This window comes from Sapajus apella, unplaced genomic scaffold (genome assembly GCF_009761245.1).
Source record: "Sapajus apella isolate SASKATOON/1434 unplaced genomic scaffold, GSC_monkey_1.0 scaffold9, whole genome shotgun sequence".
NCBI classification, from domain to species: domain Eukaryota; kingdom Metazoa; phylum Chordata; class Mammalia; order Primates; family Cebidae; genus Sapajus; species Sapajus apella.
In genome coordinates this window covers 41,736,550-41,760,032 of record NW_022436949.1, presented here as the reverse complement: position 1 = coordinate 41,760,032, position 23,483 = coordinate 41,736,550, and the positions used below count along the sequence as shown (strand labels likewise).

At 34.9% G+C, this 23,483-nt stretch overlaps 1 protein-coding gene across 5 annotated transcripts in view; it reads left to right on the top strand.

Annotated features, from left to right (window-relative positions):
- Positions 1-23,483, top strand: part of UGGT2 (UDP-glucose glycoprotein glucosyltransferase 2) — a 243,684-nt gene that overhangs the window by 41,897 nt on the left and 178,304 nt on the right. For 4 of the 5 annotated variants that reach the window (XM_032277500.1, XM_032277501.1, XM_032277502.1 and 1 more), the window contains exons 6-8: positions 12,262-12,358; positions 15,504-15,576; positions 21,738-21,838. In XM_032277500.1, the coding sequence (XP_032133391.1) occupies positions 12,262-12,358; positions 15,504-15,576; positions 21,738-21,838 (271 nt within the window). Of the gene's footprint in view, positions 1-12,261; positions 12,359-15,503; positions 15,577-17,769; positions 17,785-21,737; positions 21,839-23,483 lie in introns of those variants that run through there. The other variant, XM_032277504.1, reaches the window with a different exon arrangement.

Below are 23,483 nucleotides of genomic sequence, written 5' to 3'. Positions count from 1 at the left end.
ATTTTCTTTATCCAGTTTACTGTTGATGGGCATTCAGGTTGATTTCCATATCTTTGCCATGTGAAAAGTGCATGCATGTGTCTTTATGGTAGAGCAATTTATATTCTTTTGGGTATATAACGAGTAATGGGATTAATGGGTCAAATGGTAGTTCTGTTTCAGGTTCTTTGAGGAATTCCCACACTCCTTTAAATAAACTAGTTTACAGTACCATTGGCAGTGTATATGGATTCACTATTTTCTGTAACCTTACCAGAATTGGTTACTTTTTTACTTTTTAATAGTAGCCATTTTGACTGATGTGAGATGGTATCTCATTGTGGTTTTGATTTGCATTGCTCTAATGATTAGTACTGTTGGGCATATTTTTATATGCTTTTTGACCATATCATATGTCTTCTTTTGAAAAGTGTTCATGTCCTTTGCACACTTTTTAATTTTTTATTTTTTGCTTATAAATTTAAGTTCCTTGTAGATTCTGGATATTAGACCTTTGTCAGATGCATAATTTACAAATATTTTCTCCCATTCTGTAGGTTGCCTGTTTACTCTATTGATAATTTCTTTTGCTGTGCAGAAGTTCTTTAGTTTAATTAGGTCCCATTTTCAATTTTTATTTTTGTTGAAAACAAAAGTTGGTATCTTTATCATGAAATCTTTGCCAGGGCCCATGTCCAGAATGGTATTTCCTAGGTTATCTTCTGAGGGTTTTTATGGTTTTAAGCTTTACATTTGAGTCTTTAATCCATTTTGAGTTGATTTTTTTATGTGGCATAATGAAGTTGTCCAGTTTCAATCTTCTGCATATGACTAGCCATTTATCCTAGCACCATTTATTGAATAGGGAGTCCTTTCCCCATTGTTTGCTTTTGTCAGCTTTGTCAAAGATCAGATGGTTGCAGGTATGTGGCATTATTTCTGGGCTCTCTATTCTGTTACATTGCTTTGTATGTCTGTTTTTATGCCAGTACCATGCTGTTTTGGTTATTGTAACCTTCAGCTTTGTTCCTTTTGCTTAGGATCGCCTTGACTATTCGGGCTCTTATTGTGTTCCATATGAAATTTAATTTAGCTTTCTCTAATTTTGTGAAGAATGTCATTGGTAGTTTGATAGGTATAGTCTTGAATCTGTAAATTGTTTTGACAGTATGGCTATTTTAATGATATTGATTCTTCTAACCCATGAGCCTGGAATGTGTTTCCATTTTTTTGTGTCATCTGATTTCCTTGAACAGTATTTTGTATTACTAATTCTTATTGTAGAGACTAACCTCTCTGTTTAGTTGTAGTCATAAGTGTCTGATAGACTGGACAGGGAAAACGTGGCACATATACACCATGGAATACTATGCAGCCATAAAAAACGTTGAGTTCGTGTCCTTTGTATGGACATGGATGAACCTGGAAACCATCATTCTCAGCAAACTGATGCAAGAACAGAAAATCAAACACTGCAGGTTCTCATTCATAGGTGGGTGTTGAACAGTGAGAACACATGGACACAGGGAGGGGAGCATCACACACTCTGGGGTCTGTGGGGGGAAAATAGGGGAGGGACAGTGGGGAATGGGGAGTTGGGGAGGGGTAACATGGGGAGAAATGCCAGATATAGGTGATGGGGAGGAAAGCAGCAAACCACACTGCCATATGTCTACCTATGCAGCAATCTTACTTGTTCTTCACATGTACCCCAAACCTAAAATGCAATTAAAAAAAATAAGTGTCTTATTCTTTTTTTGGCAATTGTTAATGGCATTACATTCCTGATTTGGCTTGCCAGTTTGGATGTTGTTGCTGTATAAAAATGCTAATGATTTTTGTACATTGATTTTGTATCCTGAAACTTTGCTTAAGTTGTTTATCAGATCAAGGAGCTTTTGGGCAGACACTGTGGGATTTTCTAGATACAGAATCATGTCTGCAAATAGGCGTAGTTTATTTCCTCTTTTCCTATTTGGATGCCTTTTATTTCTTTCTCTTGCCTGATTGCTCTGGCCAGGACTTTCAATACTATGTTGAATAGAAGTGGTAATAAAGGACATGTTTAAGTTCCTTACGTATTCTGGTTATTAATTCCTTGTCAGATGGGTGTTTGTCAGGTATATTCTCCCATTCTGTGGATTGACTCTTCACTGTGTTGTTTCCTTTGCTGTGTAGAAGCTTTTTAGCTTGACGTTAACTTCATTTATCTATTTTTACTTTTGTTGCCTGTGCTTTTGAAGCCTCACACAAAAAAATTTTGCCCAGACCAATGTCCTGGAGCATTTCTCCAATATTTTTCTCTAGTCATTTCATTGTTTTGGGTCTTATATTTAAGTCTTTAATTCATTTTGATTTGATTTTTGTATATGGTGAGAGATAGTGGTCTAGTTAGTTTCATTCTTCTGCATTATGGTTGTTCAGTTTTAATATTGAAAAGACTGTCCTTTCCCCAGCGTTTGATCTTGGCATGTTTGTCGAAAATGAGTTGGTTCTAAATGTATAGCTTTATATCTGGGTTCTCTGTTCTGTTCTATTGGTGCCTTGTCTGAATATGAATTCTTCCAATCCATGAACATGGAATATCTTTCCATTTTTTGGTGTTCTCTTCAATTCCTTTCATCAGTGCTGTAGTTATTTTTTTTTTGTATTAATATAGATCTTTCACTTCTTTGATTAAATTAATTTCCTATTTTATGTTATTTGTAACTATTATTAACTATTGTTTCTTTGTGTTAAGATAGATCTTTCACTTCTTTGGTTAAATTAATTCCTAGGTATTTTATATTACTTGTAACTATTCTAACATTTTCAAAATGTTGTTTGCTGTTGGTGTATATAAATACTACTGAATTTTGTATATCTTGCAATTCTACTGAATTCATTTATTAGTTCAAACAGTTTTTTGGGGAGAATCTTTAGGTTTTTCTAATATAAGATAATATTTTCTAATATAAGATAATATTGTTTGCAAACACGGCTAATTTGAATTCTTCTTTTTCCAATTTGGATGCCGTTTATTTATTTATCTTGCCTTATTACTCTGGCTAAGGCTTCTAGTATTATGTTGAATAAAAATAGTGAAAGGGAACATTCTTGTCTTGTTCCAGATTTTAGAGAAATGGATTTCAATTATTTCCTGTTTCCGTATAATATTAGCTGTGGATTTGTCATATATAGCCATAATTATTTTGAGGTACATTCCTTCTATACCTAGTTTGTTGAGGGGTTTTGTCAGAAAGAGATGTTGAATTTTATCAAAGGCCTTTTCAGCACATATTCAAATTATCATGTGGTTTTTGTGTTCTTGGTACTGTTGAAGCCAGGAGTTTGAGAACAGCCAGGACAACACAGCAAGACCTTGTCTCTACAAAAATTTAAAAGCTGGATACCTGTGGTCCTAGCTGCTTGCGAGGCTAAGGTGTATTACATTTATTGATTTGTGTATGTTGAACTATCCTGTATCCCTGGGATGAATCTCACTTGATCATGGTGCACAAGCTTTTTAAGGTGTTGCTGAATTCAGTTTGTTAATATGTTGAGGATTTTTACATCTGTGTTTATTGGTGATATTGACATATAGTTTTCTTTTTGTGCTGTGTTCTTGTCTTGTTTTGATATCAGGGTAATGCCTCCTAGAATGAATTTGGAGGTGTTCTCTTTTCTTCAAGTTATGGAGCAGAGAGTTAGAGTTTCCAAAACTGGGTATAGCAATCCTGCCTTTCCGCTTTGTCTGTCCTCAGGCATATTTCTCCCTTTAGACACGAATGATGCTTCCTGTGGGTTGAGGCAGGGTCAAGTCTCCTTGCAGAGAGATCTCCATGATAGTGGGGAAGCTGATGTTCACCTGAATCTCATTTTTTCTAGTGTAGATACCTAAGAGGGAAATTTTTCATGTAGTTGTGCTGGGTAGGTTGCGGGGAGAAGCATCATAGATATGGAAGTCCAGTTTTCTTACTGTCTGCTCAGAGTTTCCTCACCTTCTCTGGAAAAGCTCCAGAAACTGTCTCATACTCATATTTGAGTTCTGGTATATTGGACTGTCTTGCCACTGTATATTTGTTTTTTATTTTCTATGATGGGGAGTGAAGCCAACTTGTTTTTACTGTCATTTTGGAACCTGTGGACTGAGATCCTTGGGTTATTTAGAAGTGTTACTTACAAATATTTGGTGACATTCCACTTTTTGTTGTTGTTGTTATTGTTATTGATTTCTAGTTTACTTTTGCTATGGTATGAGATTATAATTTGTATAATTTTTGAAAATTTGTGAAGGTTTTATGGCTTAGAACATGATTTATTTTTGTGAATGTTCCATATTCACTTGAAAGGAATGAGTATTCTTTCGTTGGGTAGAATGTTTTCTAAACATTAATTAGATAATGTTGGCTCGTAGATTATCTGTATTCTTACTGACTTTCTGCCTATTTGTTCTATCAGTTTCCGTAAGAGCAATACTAATATCTCCAGCTATGAATGTAGATTTGCCTATGTTTCTTTTAGATCTGTCAGTTTTGTCTATGTTTTGAAGTATTGTGATTAATGTTTACATATTAGTATCATATGTAATTTACCTCTTTTTTTGAGAGGGCTCTCTCTCCATTGCCCTGAATGGAGTACAGTGGTGCAATCATAGTTCACTGCTCCCTTGAACTCTTGGGCTCAAGTGATCCTCCCACCTTAGCCTCGCAAGCAGCTAGGACCACAGGTATCCAGCTTTTAAATTTTTGTAGAGACAAGGTCTTGCTGTGTTGTCCTGGCTGTTCTCAAACTCCTGGCTTCAACTGATCCTTTCACCTCAGCCTCCCAAAGTGTGGGGATTACTGGCATGAGCCACCATACCCAGCCTAATTTAACATTTTGTGTCTGATATTTTCTGTTCTGAAGTCTATTTTGTCTGCCATTAATAAATCTATTCCACTTTGTTTTGGTTAATGTTTGCATGATACCTTTTTATCTGTTTTGTTTTCTTTAACTATTAACTTATTTATATCTTTATATGTAAGTGTGATTTTATAGGCATATAATTAGATCTTGCTTTTTAAATCTAATCTGACAATCTGTACTATTAACCCATGAGTTAGGACATTCATATTTGAAGTGATTTGATATTGTTGGTTTAACAGTCTGTTACCTTATTGTCTGTTTCTGTTGACTCTATTTGTGCTTTATTTATCTGTAATGTGTCTTTCTCTACCTGTCTATATGTTCTCTTTGCCTTTGGTTTCAGGAATTTGAATATAAGATTTGTAGGTATTCTGTTTGATATTCTCTGAGATTTTTGAATGTGTAGGTGGATGTCTTTCACTAATTTTGGAAAATTCTTGACTGTTTTTCCCTGATCACTGCCACCCCCATTTCTACTCTCTTCTTTTCCTCCTTTTGGAATTCAGATTATGTCTGTACTAGAACATGTGGTACTTTCCCACAGCTCCTGAGTTCTTGTTGTTGTTTGCTTTTTGGATTTTTTCCTTCCTTTCTTCATTACTTTTTCTTCTTAAATTCAATTTGAATAATTTCTGTTGACGTGCCTTGTAGTTAACAATTCTTTCTTTGACTATGTCAGGTTTATTAGTGACTCTGTTGAAGACCTTCTTCATTTCTGTTACTGTGCTTTTAATTTCTATCATTGCCATTTGGCTTCTTCTTACAGTTTTTAATATGTGTATTGAATTTGCCTCTCCGATCATACATATGTTCTACTTTTTTCATTAGAGTATTTAACATGTTAATCGTTATTTTAAATTCTTTCCTGCAAGTTCCAACTTCTTTTGTACTTCTGATTTTCAAATCGTTGATTAATTTGTCTCTTCAGACTTTTTTCCCCTTGACCTTTTGGACATCTTGTGACTTTTGTTGTTGTTGTTGAAAGCTGAACATTTTAAGTAGGAGCCTTGACCCTACCTTTAGTGTAGGCCATATCTTTCATGTATGCAGGATTGAGCTGTTCTGGCCAGGAGTTGGGTTGGGTTTCACGTTTGCGGTCCACTTGGCTTTAGGTCTCCCCATTTAGATTTGGATCTTCCTTTTGCACAGCTCCCCAGAGAGAATGTCTTTCTAACAGCTTTCCCACCTGTATTTCAGTGTTATCTTTATTCAACTCTTGTTAGATTGGCCTTGAGGTAGAGGTGAGGGGGCAAGTAAGGAAGAAGATATTCTCTGTGTTCTAATTAAGTTTCCTTTCTAGGCAGACTGTGAATTTGGGCCTCAACATTCCTGATCCTCTCTCAGAATGTTGGGCCTGGCGGGTAGGTATTCCTGCCCCTCCTTCAGGCTAGGGCTTTCATCTGTTCCATTTCTCCCGTCTTCAGTGGACTTCCGCCCATGCGCTATGTAGCTACAATTTTGTTGCCCTTGCTTCTTAAGATTAAGGCCTTGGTTCTGTAGGGGAGATAGATCTGAAGTGGATTTCAGCAGTGATTTTCTTTCCTCTCTTCCTGTTAGCATTAGAGTGGAAGCTTTCTCAGGACTTTCCCCAGTCTTCCCTGTGCAAGAGGGTTTCCGCCTTGCTATGTCTGGAGCTACCAAGAGCTTCACACTCTCACATTAGCCCACATGTAGCCTTTAGCAAACTATAGATTTGTGGCTAAATATCTTTACCAGTTTCACTAGCCTTTGGTGATATCTGCCCCAGGTATTCTAATGTTCACCCTCCCACAGGTGCCTTTTTCTTCTTTTATCATTCTCAGTCCATCTGCTTTATTTTTTCTTCAGAAAATTTTCTAGTACAAAAAGCCTAAAAATAGTAAACATTTTGTATATACTACCCAGAATTGACCGTTAACATTTTATTTTTTCTTCCATTTTATTTTTTAATTACTAAAACTTTAAAAATAAAGTTGAAGTTTCTTTTGTTTTCCATTATCAGCCTCATTCTCTACCCAACACCAATCAGAATGTTCTTTTAAATAATAAAGTACTGTCACTCCTAGAGATCTTCCTTCAGTAGATCTGGCATATTGGTTGGGAATATATAGCATATGATTCTGAGACCCTCTGATATCTGTCCACTGAAGAAGGAGAAAGATGAGACATTTTTGTTCCAAGAGAGAGGAGGTCATAACTAGGTGGCTCTTTAATAAGGATATAATGCTTATAAAATTATTTTTCCTTGTTTTGAAATATACAATAAATTATTAACTATACTCTATTGTGCTGCTGAACACTAGAGCCTATTCTTCCTAACTGCATTTTTATACCCATTAACCATCCATGAGTTCAAAAATTGGTATGTTCCTAACACAAAGAAAGATAAAATGTTTGAGGTGATAGATATCCCAAGTACCCTGATTTGATCATTACGTTTTGTATGTTTCTATCAAATTATAACATATACCCCGTAAATATGTGCAATCTTTCTGTATCCATAATAATTAAAAATTAAAAAATAAATTTGTTTTTTTCCTAGAGTTGCTGTGGTTCCATAGCTTTGCTGCTTGCATTGGGAATACAAAATTTAAGTTTCTTAGTGCTGATTGAAGCTACCTTGTAACTTCTCAAAGCAGTAATATATGATTGTAGAAGGATGAAAAACTGTAAGTTGCCAGTATTTATGAGGAAATTAGGTATCCTTTGAATTAGAAGTTTTTTTTTTTTTTTTTTTTTGAGATGGAGTTTCGCTCTTGTTACCCAGGCTGGAGTGCAATGGCGCGATCTCGGCTCACCGCAACCTCCGCCTCCTGGGTTCAGGCAATTCTCCTGCCTCAGCCTCCTGAGTAGCTGGGATTACAGGCACACGCCACCATGCCCAGCTGAATTTTTGTATTTGTAGTAGAGACGGGGTTTCACCATGTTGACCAGGATGGTCTTGATCTCTTGACCTCGTGATCCACCCGCCTGGGCCTCCCAAAGTGCTGGGATTACAGGCTTGAGCCACCGCGCCTGGCCAGAAGTTTTTGAGGGGAATCTGTCATCTCTTCCTTCTTTCCTCCATGCATATTTATTAGTTGCTGTGTCTGTGTCTGAATTGCTTTGTACCAAATTTGTTCAAAATGTAGTGGGTTAAGGCAATATTGACTTACTGTCTCTATTTATTCTGTAGTTTGACAGTCGGGACAGTTTTTCTGCTTGTCTTGTTCATGAAGTGGGGGTCATTCAGTACTAGATTAGAGTTTGGGGATTTGAGTTATTCTGACAGATCTGTGTACAGTTCAGGTGTGATAGCTGGAGTTTCTTGGTCTTTTCCACATGGCCTTTCACCTTCCAATAGATTATGACTCTTCACATCGTGATGGCTTAGGGTCCCAAAATGAAAAGAACAGAATTTGCAATACCTATTAAGCCCTATGCCCAAGAACTCATACAGTGATACTTCTGCCACCTTATATTAATCAAAGCATGTCACAAGCCAGCCAGATTCAAAAGAATGGAGAAATAGACTCAATTTCTTGGTAAGAAGTGGCAAGATCACCTTGCAAAGGAGACTTCACATGGAAAGGAGTTATTAATTTATGGCCTTTATAATGATCTTCCATAAATGCCTGTAAGTTGGGCACTGTGCTTAGTACTGGTGATAGAAGATACGTAGCTTATTTCAGTATCTTAATTTTGTTTCATATATTTGATAATTTATGATGCAAGGTTCCTTTGCACTGGTATCAATCCCAGGGGAGGACTGTGAACTCCTTGCCAATACTGTGTACCAGTATCAGTTCACTGGCATGAGTCTGGTGAGACATAAAACTCACGCAAGTTTAGCAAAGCAACTTTATTACTCACAGATATGCAGCAAGGGACAATAGACACCTAAGGATTCATGCCAAACTGATCCGCCAGTGCTTAGGATAGCTGCCCAGGATGGATGGAGTCTCACGTGCATGTCCTTCATGTTGCACCACAGCTGAGGAACCCTGAAAGCCTGCTCTGCCCTGGATTTTATTCCTTGGAGCAACTTGATGAGCTGTGCTAAAGCATTGGCTTTAAAGCAAAGCTTGGCTTTACTGGCCAATTTCTTCATATTTCTGGCATTTCCAGCACATCATTCTACAGTATTCTGAGAATTACAAGTGAGAAAATGAGGAAGAGTTGGGTTGCCAAGATCTTTCAGGGACTTGCCCTACAATAACATCATATAAAATGTATTTTTTCCCAAGTGTTCTTCACATTCTCAGTTTTAATTGTTCATTGTGTAATTTTGAGTGGGTTATTGCTATTTAGCAGAAGTGGAAAACCTTAAATATTCTTGAGTGTGTTGGCATACAGATATTTGCATAATCTACATAAAGATTATCTGTAAAGTGCAATATAAAGAGAAATTGTGGGTGTATGTAAAATTTGTAAATGATTACATATTTAAGTCATTAATTCCATAAATATTTGAATGTCTCTGTGCCAAGCATTGTTCATGTAGCACTGAATAAGAGAGAAACATTCCTTATTCTCAGAGAACTTCAATTTTAGTGGCAAGAGATGTAACATAACAGATTTATGTTAGATGTGATGAAAGTGTTTTCAGAAAAACTAAATATAAAAGAGGATAGAGAGTCATGGGTCTGGAGTGTGCACTCAAAACATTTTATATTGTCTAATTCTCTTATACCAGTAATTCTCAATTTTTCCCAACTAGTTTGCTAAAAGGATGGATACATTCCCATCAATAGCAGTAGTACCTTAAGACTATGATTCTCTGTCAGGTAAGGCAGAGTTGAGAGGCAAATGAGAATAGGAATGGGAGTGGGAGATACAAGTACAGTTTACCCTTATACGTGTGGGTTAGACAGAGTGACCCCTCACGTTGTTAAAAAAAATCCACATATAACTTTTGACTCCACCAGAACTTAAGTACGAATAGCCTTTTGACTGAATGCCTTACTGATAACACAGTCAATTAACACATATTTTTATGAAACATGTATTATATTCTGTAATTACAATAAATGAGCTAGATAAGTAATGTTATTAAGAAAGTCATAAGGAAGAGAAAATCTATTTTCATTAAATAGAAGTGGGTCATCATAAAGGTCTTTATCCTCGTAGTCATATTGAGTAGGCTGAGGAGGCAATGGAAGAGCAGAGGTTGAACTTGCTGTCTCAGGTGACAAGGTGGGAGATAATCTATGTATAAGTAAACATGTGCAGTTTAAACTCTTGTTGTTGTTAATTGCATGTGTTTGTCTTTTTTAAATGTTCTCCCAAGTGATTCTTACATCCCCCTGAGGAGCTATGCCTATCTATTGAGAATCTGTCTCAAGTTATTCTTTAGAGAAAGTGACCATTAAGTATGCTTGTGTGAAATCATATTAGCTATCTGGGCATTTAGTAATATCAAATTATAGCCTTATATTTAATGAATGGCATCTTGTATGTTCAAAATGTAATGTAAATCTAGTCAATATGTAATTCTAATAAAAATAGAAGTATTTATGTTACATTTTTAACATATGCCTTTTTGTGGGGGAAAGAAGAAGTAGAAAAACGAAAGTTTTGTTTTTTTTTTTAACCTGTTGATTTGGCAGTTTGGTTTGCAAATCCACACTTACTAAACTACAATTCAAATTTTATATCAATACATTTTCAAAAGAGGAAAGTAAATATGAATTTAAGAAACATTTTTATTACTGAAGAGCTAATACCTTTCCAGAACTGATAATGTAAATTGGTTATGCAAAATTACATTTCTTTTATGAACTGTAACAAGATATGCGGCCTTATAGTTTCAATTCACTTAGCCACCAACTGATTGGTCTTTTGAATAGATATGCAAAGTGTAGTTTTAAATTGAGCTTTTATGAAATAGAAAACTCTAAAAAATTTTCAACGTTGTCAGATTACTATAGTTATAAATAACCCAGTTTCTACATGCTGTCTTTCATATATAATGTGGGCCTGAGAAATAAGCAAATTAAATTTTAGTGTGGGTAGCAATGTTTACTTGTCTGCAAATCTGAAGCTAATTTTTACATATTTTTATTTAGAAATAGAACAGGCCAAAAGAACAGTCACTCTGGCCATATGCATATCATTACAGCTCTTGGTAGAAAGTTTAGGGAGGAAAGACGAGAATACAAAGAATAATGCGCAACGAAAGTTCTCCTTTCCTCCAATCTGTACCTTTTCCTCCATCATGCACAACTGCCCCTGTGCAAACCTGAATTAAGCAAAGACACATAGCATCTTCCAGGGAGTTTGCTGAGCCCTAGATTAAAGTGATTTTCTAACCCCTTGAGATATACCAAATGATAATGGCTGCAGTACAACCAACAAGAATTTTAGTCAGGAAGCTGGAACATCTTTAAAATTATTATATTGGCCAGGCGTGGTGACTCACGCCTGTAATCCCAGCACTTGGGAGGCCAAGGCAGGTGGATCACAAGGTCAGGAGTTCGAGACCAGCCTGACCAACATGTTGAAAGCCGTCTCTACTAAAAATACAAAAATTAGCTGGGCGTGGTGGCACACACCTGTAATCCCAGCTATTCAGGAGGCTGAGACAGGAGAATTGCTTGAACCTGGGAGGCAGAGGTTCCAGTGAGCCAAGATCATGCCACTGCACTGCAGCCTGGGCAACAGAGTGAGACTCTGTCTCAAAAAAAACCCAAAACAAAACATAAAACTATTATGTGTATTCATACAGGTCGCTTCCTTTTGAATAAAATATGGTGACTTCTCTTGCTTGATGAGGTAATCTCTAGGAGTACATTTAATATTTGCCTTTTATAGAACAAAATTAAAGATACTAAAATTCTGATCATAAACGTTTTGGACAACTCTGTTTTAGTCAACTGTACCCCCTTATTGCACGAACAGATATTAATTTGTGGCATTTGGTATATTTTAATCATTGAGAAATAAAACTCTAATCAGGTATTTCACAGCACTGACTATTTTTTTTGTCTTCTTTGCCACTACTTTCCAGTATTTGCTTTTGGCAATACTGTAGTTGTCCTGCGTCTAGACAACCAGCAAGTGAATAGCATTTTTGGTTTAGCAAATTTTTGGGGGGGTCCCCAAAAAGGAGACCAGTTTTGTTGAAACTTGACTGTATTGGATCCTCTGTTCATGGTATGACAGAAAAAGATCAGATATTTTTCATTTTAATTGTAAAATTCAAGAAAAATAAAGCAGTAGTCATGACAAAGATTTTACAAAATAGTCATTAACCAAATTCTGATTCCTTGATAGACTAGAGAGAGTGTGTAAACACCCCCCAGATATTTCACAGTGATTAAAAGCCTTCAATATTAGTCATTTACCCTTATGTCCAAATACATCATGGTACTGACTTTAAAACAAGATGTTTGACTAAGTATTTTCTCTTTTTATAAAACAAATATGTTTGAACAGAAACCAAGCTCACGGAAAATGTACTTATCTGGGTATGGTGTGGAGCTAGCAATTAAGAGTACAGAATACAAAGCATTGGATGATACCCAAGTTAAAAGTAAGTTTTCTGTCTCAGTACTTGAGTAGAATGAAAAGTTGGAGTCTTTTACATACTTTGGTTTTTAAAAAATTTAATGAGTATAATCCTGCATATGTTCATCTGAGGCTAGAGATGGGGTGGACATGTTCTTACTTAATTTGGAATTAAATTTTTTTTTTTTTTTTTTTGGGACGGAGTTTTGCTCTTGTTACCCAGGCTGGAGTGCAATGGCGCGATCTCGGCTCACCGCAACCTCCGCCTCCTGGGTTCAGGCAATTCTCCTGCCTCAGCCTCCTGAGTAGCTGGGATTACAGGCACGCGCCACCATGCTCAGCCGAGCTAATTTTTTTTTGTATTTTTAGTAGAGACGGGGTTTCACCGTGTTGACCAGGATGGTCTTGATCTCCTGACCTCGTGATCCACCCGCCTCAGCCTCCCAAAGTGCTGGGATTACAGACTTGAGCCACCGGGCCCGGCCCCTGGAATTAAATTTTAAGCTGAAAGAAATGTATTTAATGTTACTGGTTATCAACATTTATTTCAAAATATGAAATTGTACGTTATTTTGCTTATACCCGATGAGTTTGCAACCATTGCATCACCATATAACAATTGATAGTATATGTAAGATACACTGAGGCAATAGATGAGGCTGATTATTGCTAGAGGTGACTGGCATAGGCATTTGGGTCTGGCCCATGTAAGGATGTTTTGTCTGAAATATTTATAATTAAATTAGGATGGTAGGTTTTTGTTTTTGTTTTTTTTCCTTTCCTGAAGCAGGATGAGAGAGGCCTGTGAATTGTTTAGATGAGGTAGATTCATTAGGTTTGTGATCTACCAACCAATATCTATCTGTATTCTATGAACTAAATGTATGCTGTAGATGAAGAGACTCTGGAGACTTAAATAAACTAAAGAAGTTCTCAGAATACTTACGGAAGTTGTTTATTACCTGGTTCATGTCAAATTTATTTATGCTTGATTCTTGGCTAAGAATTTTAAGTTTATTCTTTTGTATGCACTCAGATGAGGCTCCTGCTTCAATTTTGTTTTTCATATAGAGACCCTGCCTTTATCACAGACCTCTCTCTAGCTCTTCCAACTGAATGTGCTTCAAATAAAGATCTGTATTACTGTAATTTAAATATTTTTGATTAAAGAGTTACTGAAAAAGTATAATAAAAATACTCCGATTTTATATATTTCTGTATAGCTTATGTATAGCTCTACAATGCTTTATAATTTAGTATCTTATAATCACAATAGTAATTTAAGGCATTTTTCGCTATTCTTGTGCTTGTAATGTCATCTGTATTATGCACTAAATTCTGTCACCAGCCTCTTAAACACACTTGGAATATGTCTTTGCCTGTCAATTCTAGTTGCCACTCCTTAGTGCAGGTCTCTTTTTTTCTCTCTGTATACATGTATCAGAGCTTCAACTAGCCATCTCTCTGATCTTTGGTCTTCAATGCCCTCAATCTCACCACCCCTAAAAACAGATTTATCTAATATCCAGTACTTTACAAATGAACTTCTGATGATGAAAATCGGACTGATTCCACTGGTTAAATCCTTTAGTGGCTCCCTTAACCTCTCTCATAAATTCAGGTGTAAGAACATAGCAAACAAAGCTTTTCACAGTCGCATTTTTTTTTTTTTACTCTCCTTCAGCCCTCTCCTCTTTGTCTCCTCTTGTCTGCAACACTAAATTATTTACTGTTTAGAATAGTTTTCTGTTCCCTGGATGCCTTTATGCATGGGCTCCATGGGAAGTCTTCATGACCTCTCCTACTTTCATCCCTTAGCATATGCTATTCCTTCTGCCTACCACTGTCTTGGCTTCTTTCATTTCATCTATAGACTTCACATCTTTTAAGACTCAAATATATCAGTCTGTGCCTCTGAGATGGCTACCTATCTTCCTGCTCTGTTAGAGAATGCTCTTCTCTTTTCTATATACCATATCTTTCTGTGCCTTCTTTTAGAAAAGTTTACACACTCTACTAAAGTTGTCTGTGTATTTGTCTCTCTCCTTGTCCAGCAAGCATGGTTTGTATCTTTTGTGTCTCTGTTGTTCCTGGTGTCTATCCTGTCAGAGACACCTCATACTGAGCAGTCAGTAAATGTTCGCCCAGTGAATGAATGAACAAACAAGAGGAAAAAGAAGACTAGATCAAATGATCAGGATTGTTTCTACTTGTAGTCCTAGAGATCCAGAGCTTTGGAAAAGTAAGAAGGGGGAGCATAATTGCTGAGCTCTAATTTACTCTGATACAGAGCCACTCCACACACTGTAAGAGATCACAATCCTTATAATCCTATAGCACCCTTCACATATTCTACCAACCACACTGTATAGTATAATTATTTGGTAAGTAAGGGAGAGGGGAAATGACTATTATAAAATATTATATCTTTATTCTTTGAGGCCATGAGTTTTGGTGTCTTTCTAAAGATTCCTTGATTATCTTTAAAGGTGTTGGAAATACACAGGAACTTACATTTAAACTTAAACTTAGGATTTGGATCTCCTGTCTCACTTAAAAGCTAAATCCAGCATTTGTTGCAGGACCTTCGGCTTATCATTTCTGATGATAAAATAGAACCTGGCTTTTAACTAATCTATAAAGCACTTTATTATGGTTGCTAAGTATTTAATCAATCCAAGTGTGTTTAAAAAGAAAGCTCACACTCAGGAATGTAAGCCTGTACACATGCATATATATGTATTAATCTGGTCCATGAAGGAAAAACAAGGTAAAACAAATGGAATTTCATTTCATTGTGAGTTCTAATTTTTTTTGTTTTTCTTTGAGAGAGAATCTCACTCTGTCCCGTAGGCTGGAGTGCAGTGGCACGATCTCAGCCCACTGCAACCTCCGCCTCCCAGGCTCAAGCTATTCTGACTCAGCCTCCCAAGTAGCTAGGACTACATGCCACCATGTCTGGCTAATTTTAGTGGAGACAAGCTTTATCCATGTTGGTCAAGCTGGTCTCACATGATCTCAAGTGATTTGTCCACCTCAGTTTCCCAAAGTGCTGAGATTACAGGCATGAGCTGCCGTACCCAGCCAAGTTCTTCTGATTTTTGATTACATGTTCTTTTCCTAGTCTGAAAATATTTTTGTTTTATTTTGGTTTTGTTTCCAAAATGTAGCTGTGACTAATACTACTGTAGAGGATGAGACTGAAGCAAATGAAGTTCAAGGATTTCTCTTTGGGAAACTAAAGTAAGTCTGAATGGAAATGAAATTGGTGTTATTATTATACCCATTTGTTTTAAGGAATTAATTTGATATACTATTTTGCCATGTGTTTCACGTTTGTTTTATGTAGAAAGTACACACACACACCCGATCTTGCCTGATCTTGGGAGCTAAGCAGGGTCGGGCCTGGTTAGTACTTGGATGGGAGACCTCCTGGGAATACCGGGTGCTGCAGGCTTATTTAAAAAAAAAGAAAAAGTACACACACAGACACGATTGTTTTTATTACAGAAGTAACACAAGGCTGATATCAAAAAGCTATGGAAAGCAAAAAACACAACATTTGAAAAACAATCACTAATTTCACAGCTAAAGTGATAACTCTTATACCGTTTTTATGTACAGTATGTTTTTCCAGTTTTTCTGTGAATATTTTTATTGCAACAAATAAATGTATACACAGCATACTGTTTTGCACAGTAGAACCATAGTGGATCACTGTGTTTTTCACATCTTGTGGATAGTCCATCATTTATTGAAACAGTCTCATAGAACTGCACTTTAAATTCTTTCCTTACTTTTTCATTGAATTTTTTTTTGTGTGTGTACTAGTTTGTGTGCATTGCAGGTTTTCCTTAGCACAAATTTCAGGAAAAAAATTGATAAAGTATGTGTACTTCTTGAAATTTTTGATTCATGCTTATAAATTGCCCTCACAAAATTGTATTAACATGTACATCACTCCAGGATGTGAAATGTGTTCATTTCCCAGAACTTTAATAATCACTCATACTGTTTTTAAAATCTTTTTTAGTTTAATAGGTGAAATGGTGTTTCTTATTTTTTTTTAATTCTGTGTTCATTTCACTGGATTAAACCCATTTCATAATTTGTCTCCAAGAACAGTCAACTCTTGGCAATTTATTATTGCAAGGATTAACTTTTTTTCATGTTTATTGGTCTTAGAATTTCTTTTTGGGTAAATTGCTTATTCCTAACTTGTGCTCATTAGTTCTTGCTGTGTATACCTTTTTTATTAATTGTAACGTCTCTTTATAAAAATTCTGAAACCTTTGCCATATGTTGAATTATTTACAGTTGAAGTTTATTTTCATATTAATCTTAAAGATGGAAGTTTTTTCTTTAGATAAAACTGCTGTGAGAGTGGGAGTTTATTTCTAGAACTTAGGTAGTATCCCTGGGATAACTAGAAAATTCAAAATGTAAGACTTTTGATACCTGTGGTTGGTCGCTGTTAAATATGTATCTTTTTCTCCTTTTACCCAGAATAAATTATTTGTCCCATAAATTAAGTTCAGCATTTATAGAATGGCCTAAACCCTAAAGACATGAAACAACAAACACAAGGCAACAAATAAATTGGTAAATATTTGTTAGCCTTCTAGCATTTTTTGATCCTGTTCTTCATTTGCACTATATGGTGCTTTTACCATATAAATTATGCTTTTCCATACTCGAAAGCAGTAATTTTTTTATCCATTCTAACACAGTTGTCATAAAAGTCAAGTAAATAATTGGCATGGTACCTACTTGTTTAGGAACTTTCTATATTTGGAGAGAATAATATAATTTAGTAATAAAGTACTTAGAACAATTCATGGCCTATAATAAACATTAATGTGTTTGTTAAACATGAATAAAAGGAATAAATATTATAATTATTAAATTATTATTTGTTAAAATAGTTCACAAAATACTGCCTAAATTAATTTCTTTTGAGGAAATAGAGTAAATAATTATTTTTTAAAATAAATATTGTAGTAATAATGTTAGCTAATATTTACTATTTTTAAACTCAGTGTTATTTTTAGTTTTTTTTAAATTGGCAAGCTGCGATAAATATTTTTATTCGTTTCTTTATTTTTAAGGCAGTTCTTCTGACATTCAAAAAGTATGAGATGTTTAATATCACTTTTCATATGATAAATTTGACTTAGTGTGCTTAGAGAAACAGGAGTTGGTAAAGTTCTGACAGAAAACTAAAAACTTTATAGAATTAGAACTTTACAGATCTAATGAGTTACAAAAAATCATTGATAATATTGGAAGTTGAACAAATGTATAGCCCAAAAGAAGAGAAAACATTTATTTCCCTAAATTTCTGTGCTACAGATTACCATTTCATATACACATAAAAGTAACGTTTCAAAAATTAAAATTTTACCACCCTTTTTTTTCCTGCCATGCTGATTGAAGACAAGGAATAGGATGGTGAGTGCTCTCTGAATACTTGTGAATGGGGATGGCTGTCATTTTATTTTTCCTTTACATTTTATTATTCCTTTATATTATATTTTCCTTTTACATTTTCCCTTATTTATAAGGGAAAGTTTGTAATTTCTTTAGGCAAAGTTATTTAAAGAAATATTTTTATTAACACCTTTAGTTCTTGTTTAGTCTTACAGTTATTTATGAAGGACTCTCAGGTTGGTTCTGCTGGTGATAAGTAGATAACTGTATACAGTAAGAGTAACATTTTTGGAGGCTACACTAATTTATATGGATAACTGTGTTACCTTTTTAAAGTATGTTGGCCAAGCAGTATACTAGTGGCCTTAAAATGTTAATACATCTTATAAAATTGATTTATTCTAAGTAAGGTATTAATTTAGCAGTTAACGGTACATTTTTATTCCATTTTCAACTATCTGAATGTCCGGTAATTCATAATTCTTTTCTCTTTTAAATATAACTTTTATGAGATTAAGTTGCATTTTCTCCAGAGATCACTTGGAACACTTACCTATTCATTTTTATTTTTATTTTTATTTTATTTCAGCTTCTATTTTAGATTCAGGGCATACATGTGTAGGTTGTTACATGGATGTATTGTGTGATGCTGAGTTTAGGAGTATGAATGATTCTGTAACTCAGGTAGTGAGCATAGTACCCAACCACTGATTTTCCAGCCTTTGCCATCTCCCCACTCTAAAAGTTCCTCGTGTCTATTATTCCCATCTTTATGTTCATGTATACCCAATGCTTAGTTCCCACTTATAAATGAGAACATACAGTATTTGGTTTTTTGTTCCTGTGTTAATTCACTTAGGATAATGGCCTACAGCTACATCCATGTTGCTGCAAAGGGCAGGATTTGGTTCTTTTTTATTGCTGCATAGTATTCCATGGTAGTATATGTACCACATTGTCTTTATCCAATTTGCCTTTGATGGTACCTGGGTTGATTCCTTGTCTTTGATACTGTGAATAGAGCTGTGAAGAACATATGAGTGCATGTGTCTTTTTGATGGAATGATTTGTTTTCTTTTGGGTGTATACCCAGAATGAGATTACTGGGTTGAGTGGTAGTTTGAAGTTCTTTGAGAAATCTCCAAACTGCTTTCTGCAGTGGCTGATCTAATTTACATTCCCACCAACAGCGAATAAGTATTCCCTTTTTTCTGCAGCCTTGCCCATATCTGTTACTTTTTGACTTTTTAATAATAGCCATTTTGACTGGTGTGAGAGGGTATCTCATTGTGATTTTAACTTGCATTTCTCCAATGGTTAGTGATGTTGAGCATTTTTTCATGTTTGTTGGCTGCTTATATGTTTTCTTTTGAGAAGTGCCTGTTCATGTCTTTTGCTTAGGAAACCCTAAAGACTCCATTATAAGGCTCCTAGAACTGATAAACAACTTCTGTAAAGTTTCAGGATACAAAATCAATGTATAAAAATCAGTAGCATTACTAAAAGCCAATAATGTTCAAGCTGAGAGCCAAATCAAGCAGGTAATCCCATTTACAATAGCCACACACACAAAAAAGGGTATAGGAATACATCTAACCAAGGAGGTGAACCACCTCCACAGGAGAACTACAAAACACTGCTGAAAGAAATCATAGATGACATGATGACACAAACAAATGGAAAAACATTCTATCCTCAAGGATTGGAAGACTCAATATCATTAAAATGGCCATATTGCCAATCTACAGATTTAATGCTATTCCTGTCAAACTACCAGTCATTTTTCACAGAATTAGAAGAATATATTCTAAAATTCATATGGTTATTCATTTTGAAAAGTGAATACTCAAAAGTTAATTCTTCCACAGTGACTCAAACTGATTGCTCATTTCAAAGCAAAATCCTTTGCTTTGAGATACAGTATGAATAATACATATGTTATCTAAATTATATAAAGAATTTCAGCAGTGAAAATTGCTAGGATTACGATTAAATATGAAAATTGGTATAGTAGAGTAGCTCTTATAAACTTATAATCCTGTAACTTAAAATATTGAAAAAGGAAATGTTTGTTTAATTCATAGTGACCTTCTTTTTGGAAGAAATGCCATTGTCCTTTTACTATCACAGCAGTCTTAATCTTGATTAGTTTTCAAAATGTGTTCCCACATTGTAGTAAACCTGTAAGATATTCACATTGTAGTATATATATTTATAACTATAAGAATAACATATTTCTGTATCTATATTCTGTATTTATTTTTCATTTCCCTTTTCAAAGTCTTCTTGTCTATTGACTATTGAAAATATGCGTTTTTGGCCAGGCGCGGTAGCTCGTGCTGTAATCCCAGCACTTTGGGAGGCCAAGGCAGGTGTATCACAAGGTCAAGAGATTGAGACCATCCTGGCAAACATGGTGAAAACTCGTCTCTACCAAAATACAAAAGACTAAGTGTGTGTGGTGGTGCACACCTGTAGTCCTGACTACTCAGGAGGCTGAGAGGCAGGGGATCGCTTCAACCCAGGAGGTAAAGGTTGCAGTGAGCTGAGATCACACCACTGCACTCCAGCCTGGCAACAGAGCAAGACTCCATCTCAAAAAGAAAATATTTAGTTTCAATGAGATACCATCTCACACCAGTTAGAATGGTGATCATTAAAAAGTTAGGAAACAACAGATGCTGGAGAGGATGTGGAGAAATAGGAATGCTTTTACACTGTTGGTGAGAGTGTAAATTAGTTCAACCATGGTGGAAGACAGTGTAGCAATTCCTCAAGGGTCTAGAACCAGAAATACCATTTGACAGAGCACTCCCATTACTGAGTATGTACACAAAGGATTATAAATCATTCTGCTGTAAAGACACATACACACATATGTTTATTGTGGCACTGTTTACAATAGCAAAGACTTGGAACCAACCCAAATGCCCATCAGTATTAGACTGGGTAAAGAAAATGTGGTACATATACACCATGGAATGCTATGCAGCCATAAAAAAGAATGAGTTCATGTCCTTTGCAGGAACATGGATGAAGGTGGAAACCATCATTCTCAGCAAACTAACACAAGAACAGAAAACCAAACACCACATGTTTTCACTCATAAGAGGGTGTTGAACAATGAGGGAAACATCACACACCAGGGCCTGTTGAGGGCTGGGGGGATAGGGGAGGGATAGCATTAGGAGAAATACCTAATGTAGTTGACGGGTTGATGGGTGCAGTAAACCACCATGGCATGTGTATACCTATGTAACAAACCTGCCTGTTCTGCACCTGTATTCCTGAACTTAAAGTATGATAGTAATAGAAAATGTGTGTTTATAAGTTGTGTTGATAGCAAAGTTTTTTTTTTTTAAATAATTGTATCCATTTAAATCTGAAATGGCACCATGTCTTGATTTCATGAGTGATAGAGAAAAGAAGATTATAGTTTAGATTGTATGTATAGTAAAATAGCATTCTACTACATTATTATTTGGCTCTCTCTAACTGATGCCTAGAGATATTTAACAATAAGTAAAATTATCTTGTTTTAGTTTTTTATAAGAATCAAAGATGGAACTTTTTAGAAATAAACTCTTAAGAGTATATGTGGCATTTTTGTCTTTCCTTATAGTTTTTATTTTCAATTATAAAAGCGATGCTTATATTTATAAAATGTTAAACAAAGAAGCATATAATAGGAAAACATAATTCTGCCCTCATCCTTGCATCGCTTACGGGTCACACTAACAATTGAGAGTATATTCCTCCAGATTTTGTTTTGTTTCATATATTTAATAAGAGACCTATATATCCTCCTCATTAAGTTCTGTGAGTATAGCTGTATCACTGTTTATGATTATCTTAATGATGAATGATTTGTTTGTGTCTAATTACTTGGAATGTATAATTTGAAAAAAAATGCTGTGTGTTTAATGGCTTGTGATAGGTCATGCTATTTAACATCACTTAATATTTTGATGCAGAGAAATATATTCGGATCTTAGAGATAATCTGACAGCCTTCCAAAAATACCTGATTGAAAGTAATAAACAAATGACGCCTCTGAAAGTCTGGGAACTACAAGGTACAGTATTTTGAGCTACTTTAACACAGCATTTTGGCAACTGACCTGTGACTTAAATAAGCTTTTATATATTACATGATACAGATTATTTTATGGACAGTGTTAATTACTAGTGATGTGAATAATATAAATTATGATTTTATTTTTGTGGTATGTATTTAATAGATCATCTATCAAGCTATATTTTTATGTTTGCAAGACTTAAAATTATATGAAGTAAGGTTATTTGATGTTATTTTAAAAGTATATACTGATTTATAGGTTAGTCTCAAGTATTAAATTACATTTTTGGAGACACTATGACTGATTAAAAATCCTAACTCCTCAGTAAGGAGAAAATGAAATTCAATCTTAGTTTTCTTCTCTTTGAAATTTAGATCCTGTTAAGACTATTGCATGTTTCATTGATAAATCTTTAATGAAAACATCAAATGGAGGACATGCAGTTTTACAAAGTTAGGAACAGCTTCTGTGCTGAAAGCCTACAAGCAGATATTTTGTGAACAAAATTTGATTTGCTTGGAGCTTTTAAGTCCTTTTCAACTTGTAATTTTTCTTCTTTATTTGTAATGATTTAGTAGCTCATGGGGACATGTCATCTTTCTGCATAATCTGTAACTTGTATCTTTTATCAGCTTTTAATAATATAACAACTTTTTAAAATATAACAGCTTAATAAGTTGTTACATTTTAAAAAGCAGATCTCTGTTTTGTTTAATAAGCTTTTATATCTCACATGATAGATTATTTTATAAATAATGTTAGTGATGTAAATAATAAATTTTGACATTACTATGATTATACTATTCATACTAATACATTCACATACTATTCAATTAGCCTTTTTAAATTCTGCCATTCAATAGTTTTTAGCATATTTTCAGAATACTGCAACTCTTACCACAGTTGATTTTAGAAAATTCTCATCATCCCAAAAAGAAACTAACATTGTCATTAGCAGTCACTCCCCATTTCCTAACTCCCCAGTTGTGTAGGCAAACACCAATCTACTTTCTGTTTTTAAAATGACAACTAAAAGGATATTTACAGGCTGCTCTTGCCAGCAAAACTTACTTATAACATACAAATAATGTTTTATATTTCATCTGAATTATAATTTATAGGATCCTTTCATATAAACTACCTTTATATATATTTAAAGTCCTTTCATATAAACTGTATTTAATTGCCAGTTACCACACAGCTAATAAGTGAAGATTTTGGTCCAAGTGAAATTATTTATACTGTACTGTATGATATCTAGGTAAGCTTTATATACACTTAACAGATGATTGAATATTACATTTTAAAATTACAGCAGAATGTGCAAGACTCAACCTGTTAAGTTCTATAACTTCCGGTATTCTTCACCTACCTAATATAAATGTTCTATCAACTAAGCCTTATATCATGAGAAAGTCAATATATCAATCGAAAAATCATTCAACAGAATGAGATATTAAGACCATTGTGATAGATTCACTGTAAAGAATCTGCCTCTTTGAACTGATAGAATCTATTCTTTCTGGACCCCTCTGGCCTACAGTTTCCTGTTCATTGTGTCTTCTGTCTCATCTAGACCTCATGGTTGGACCTCCTTTCATTATACCACAGCCATTGTGACTGTTCTTCCACTTGACATCAT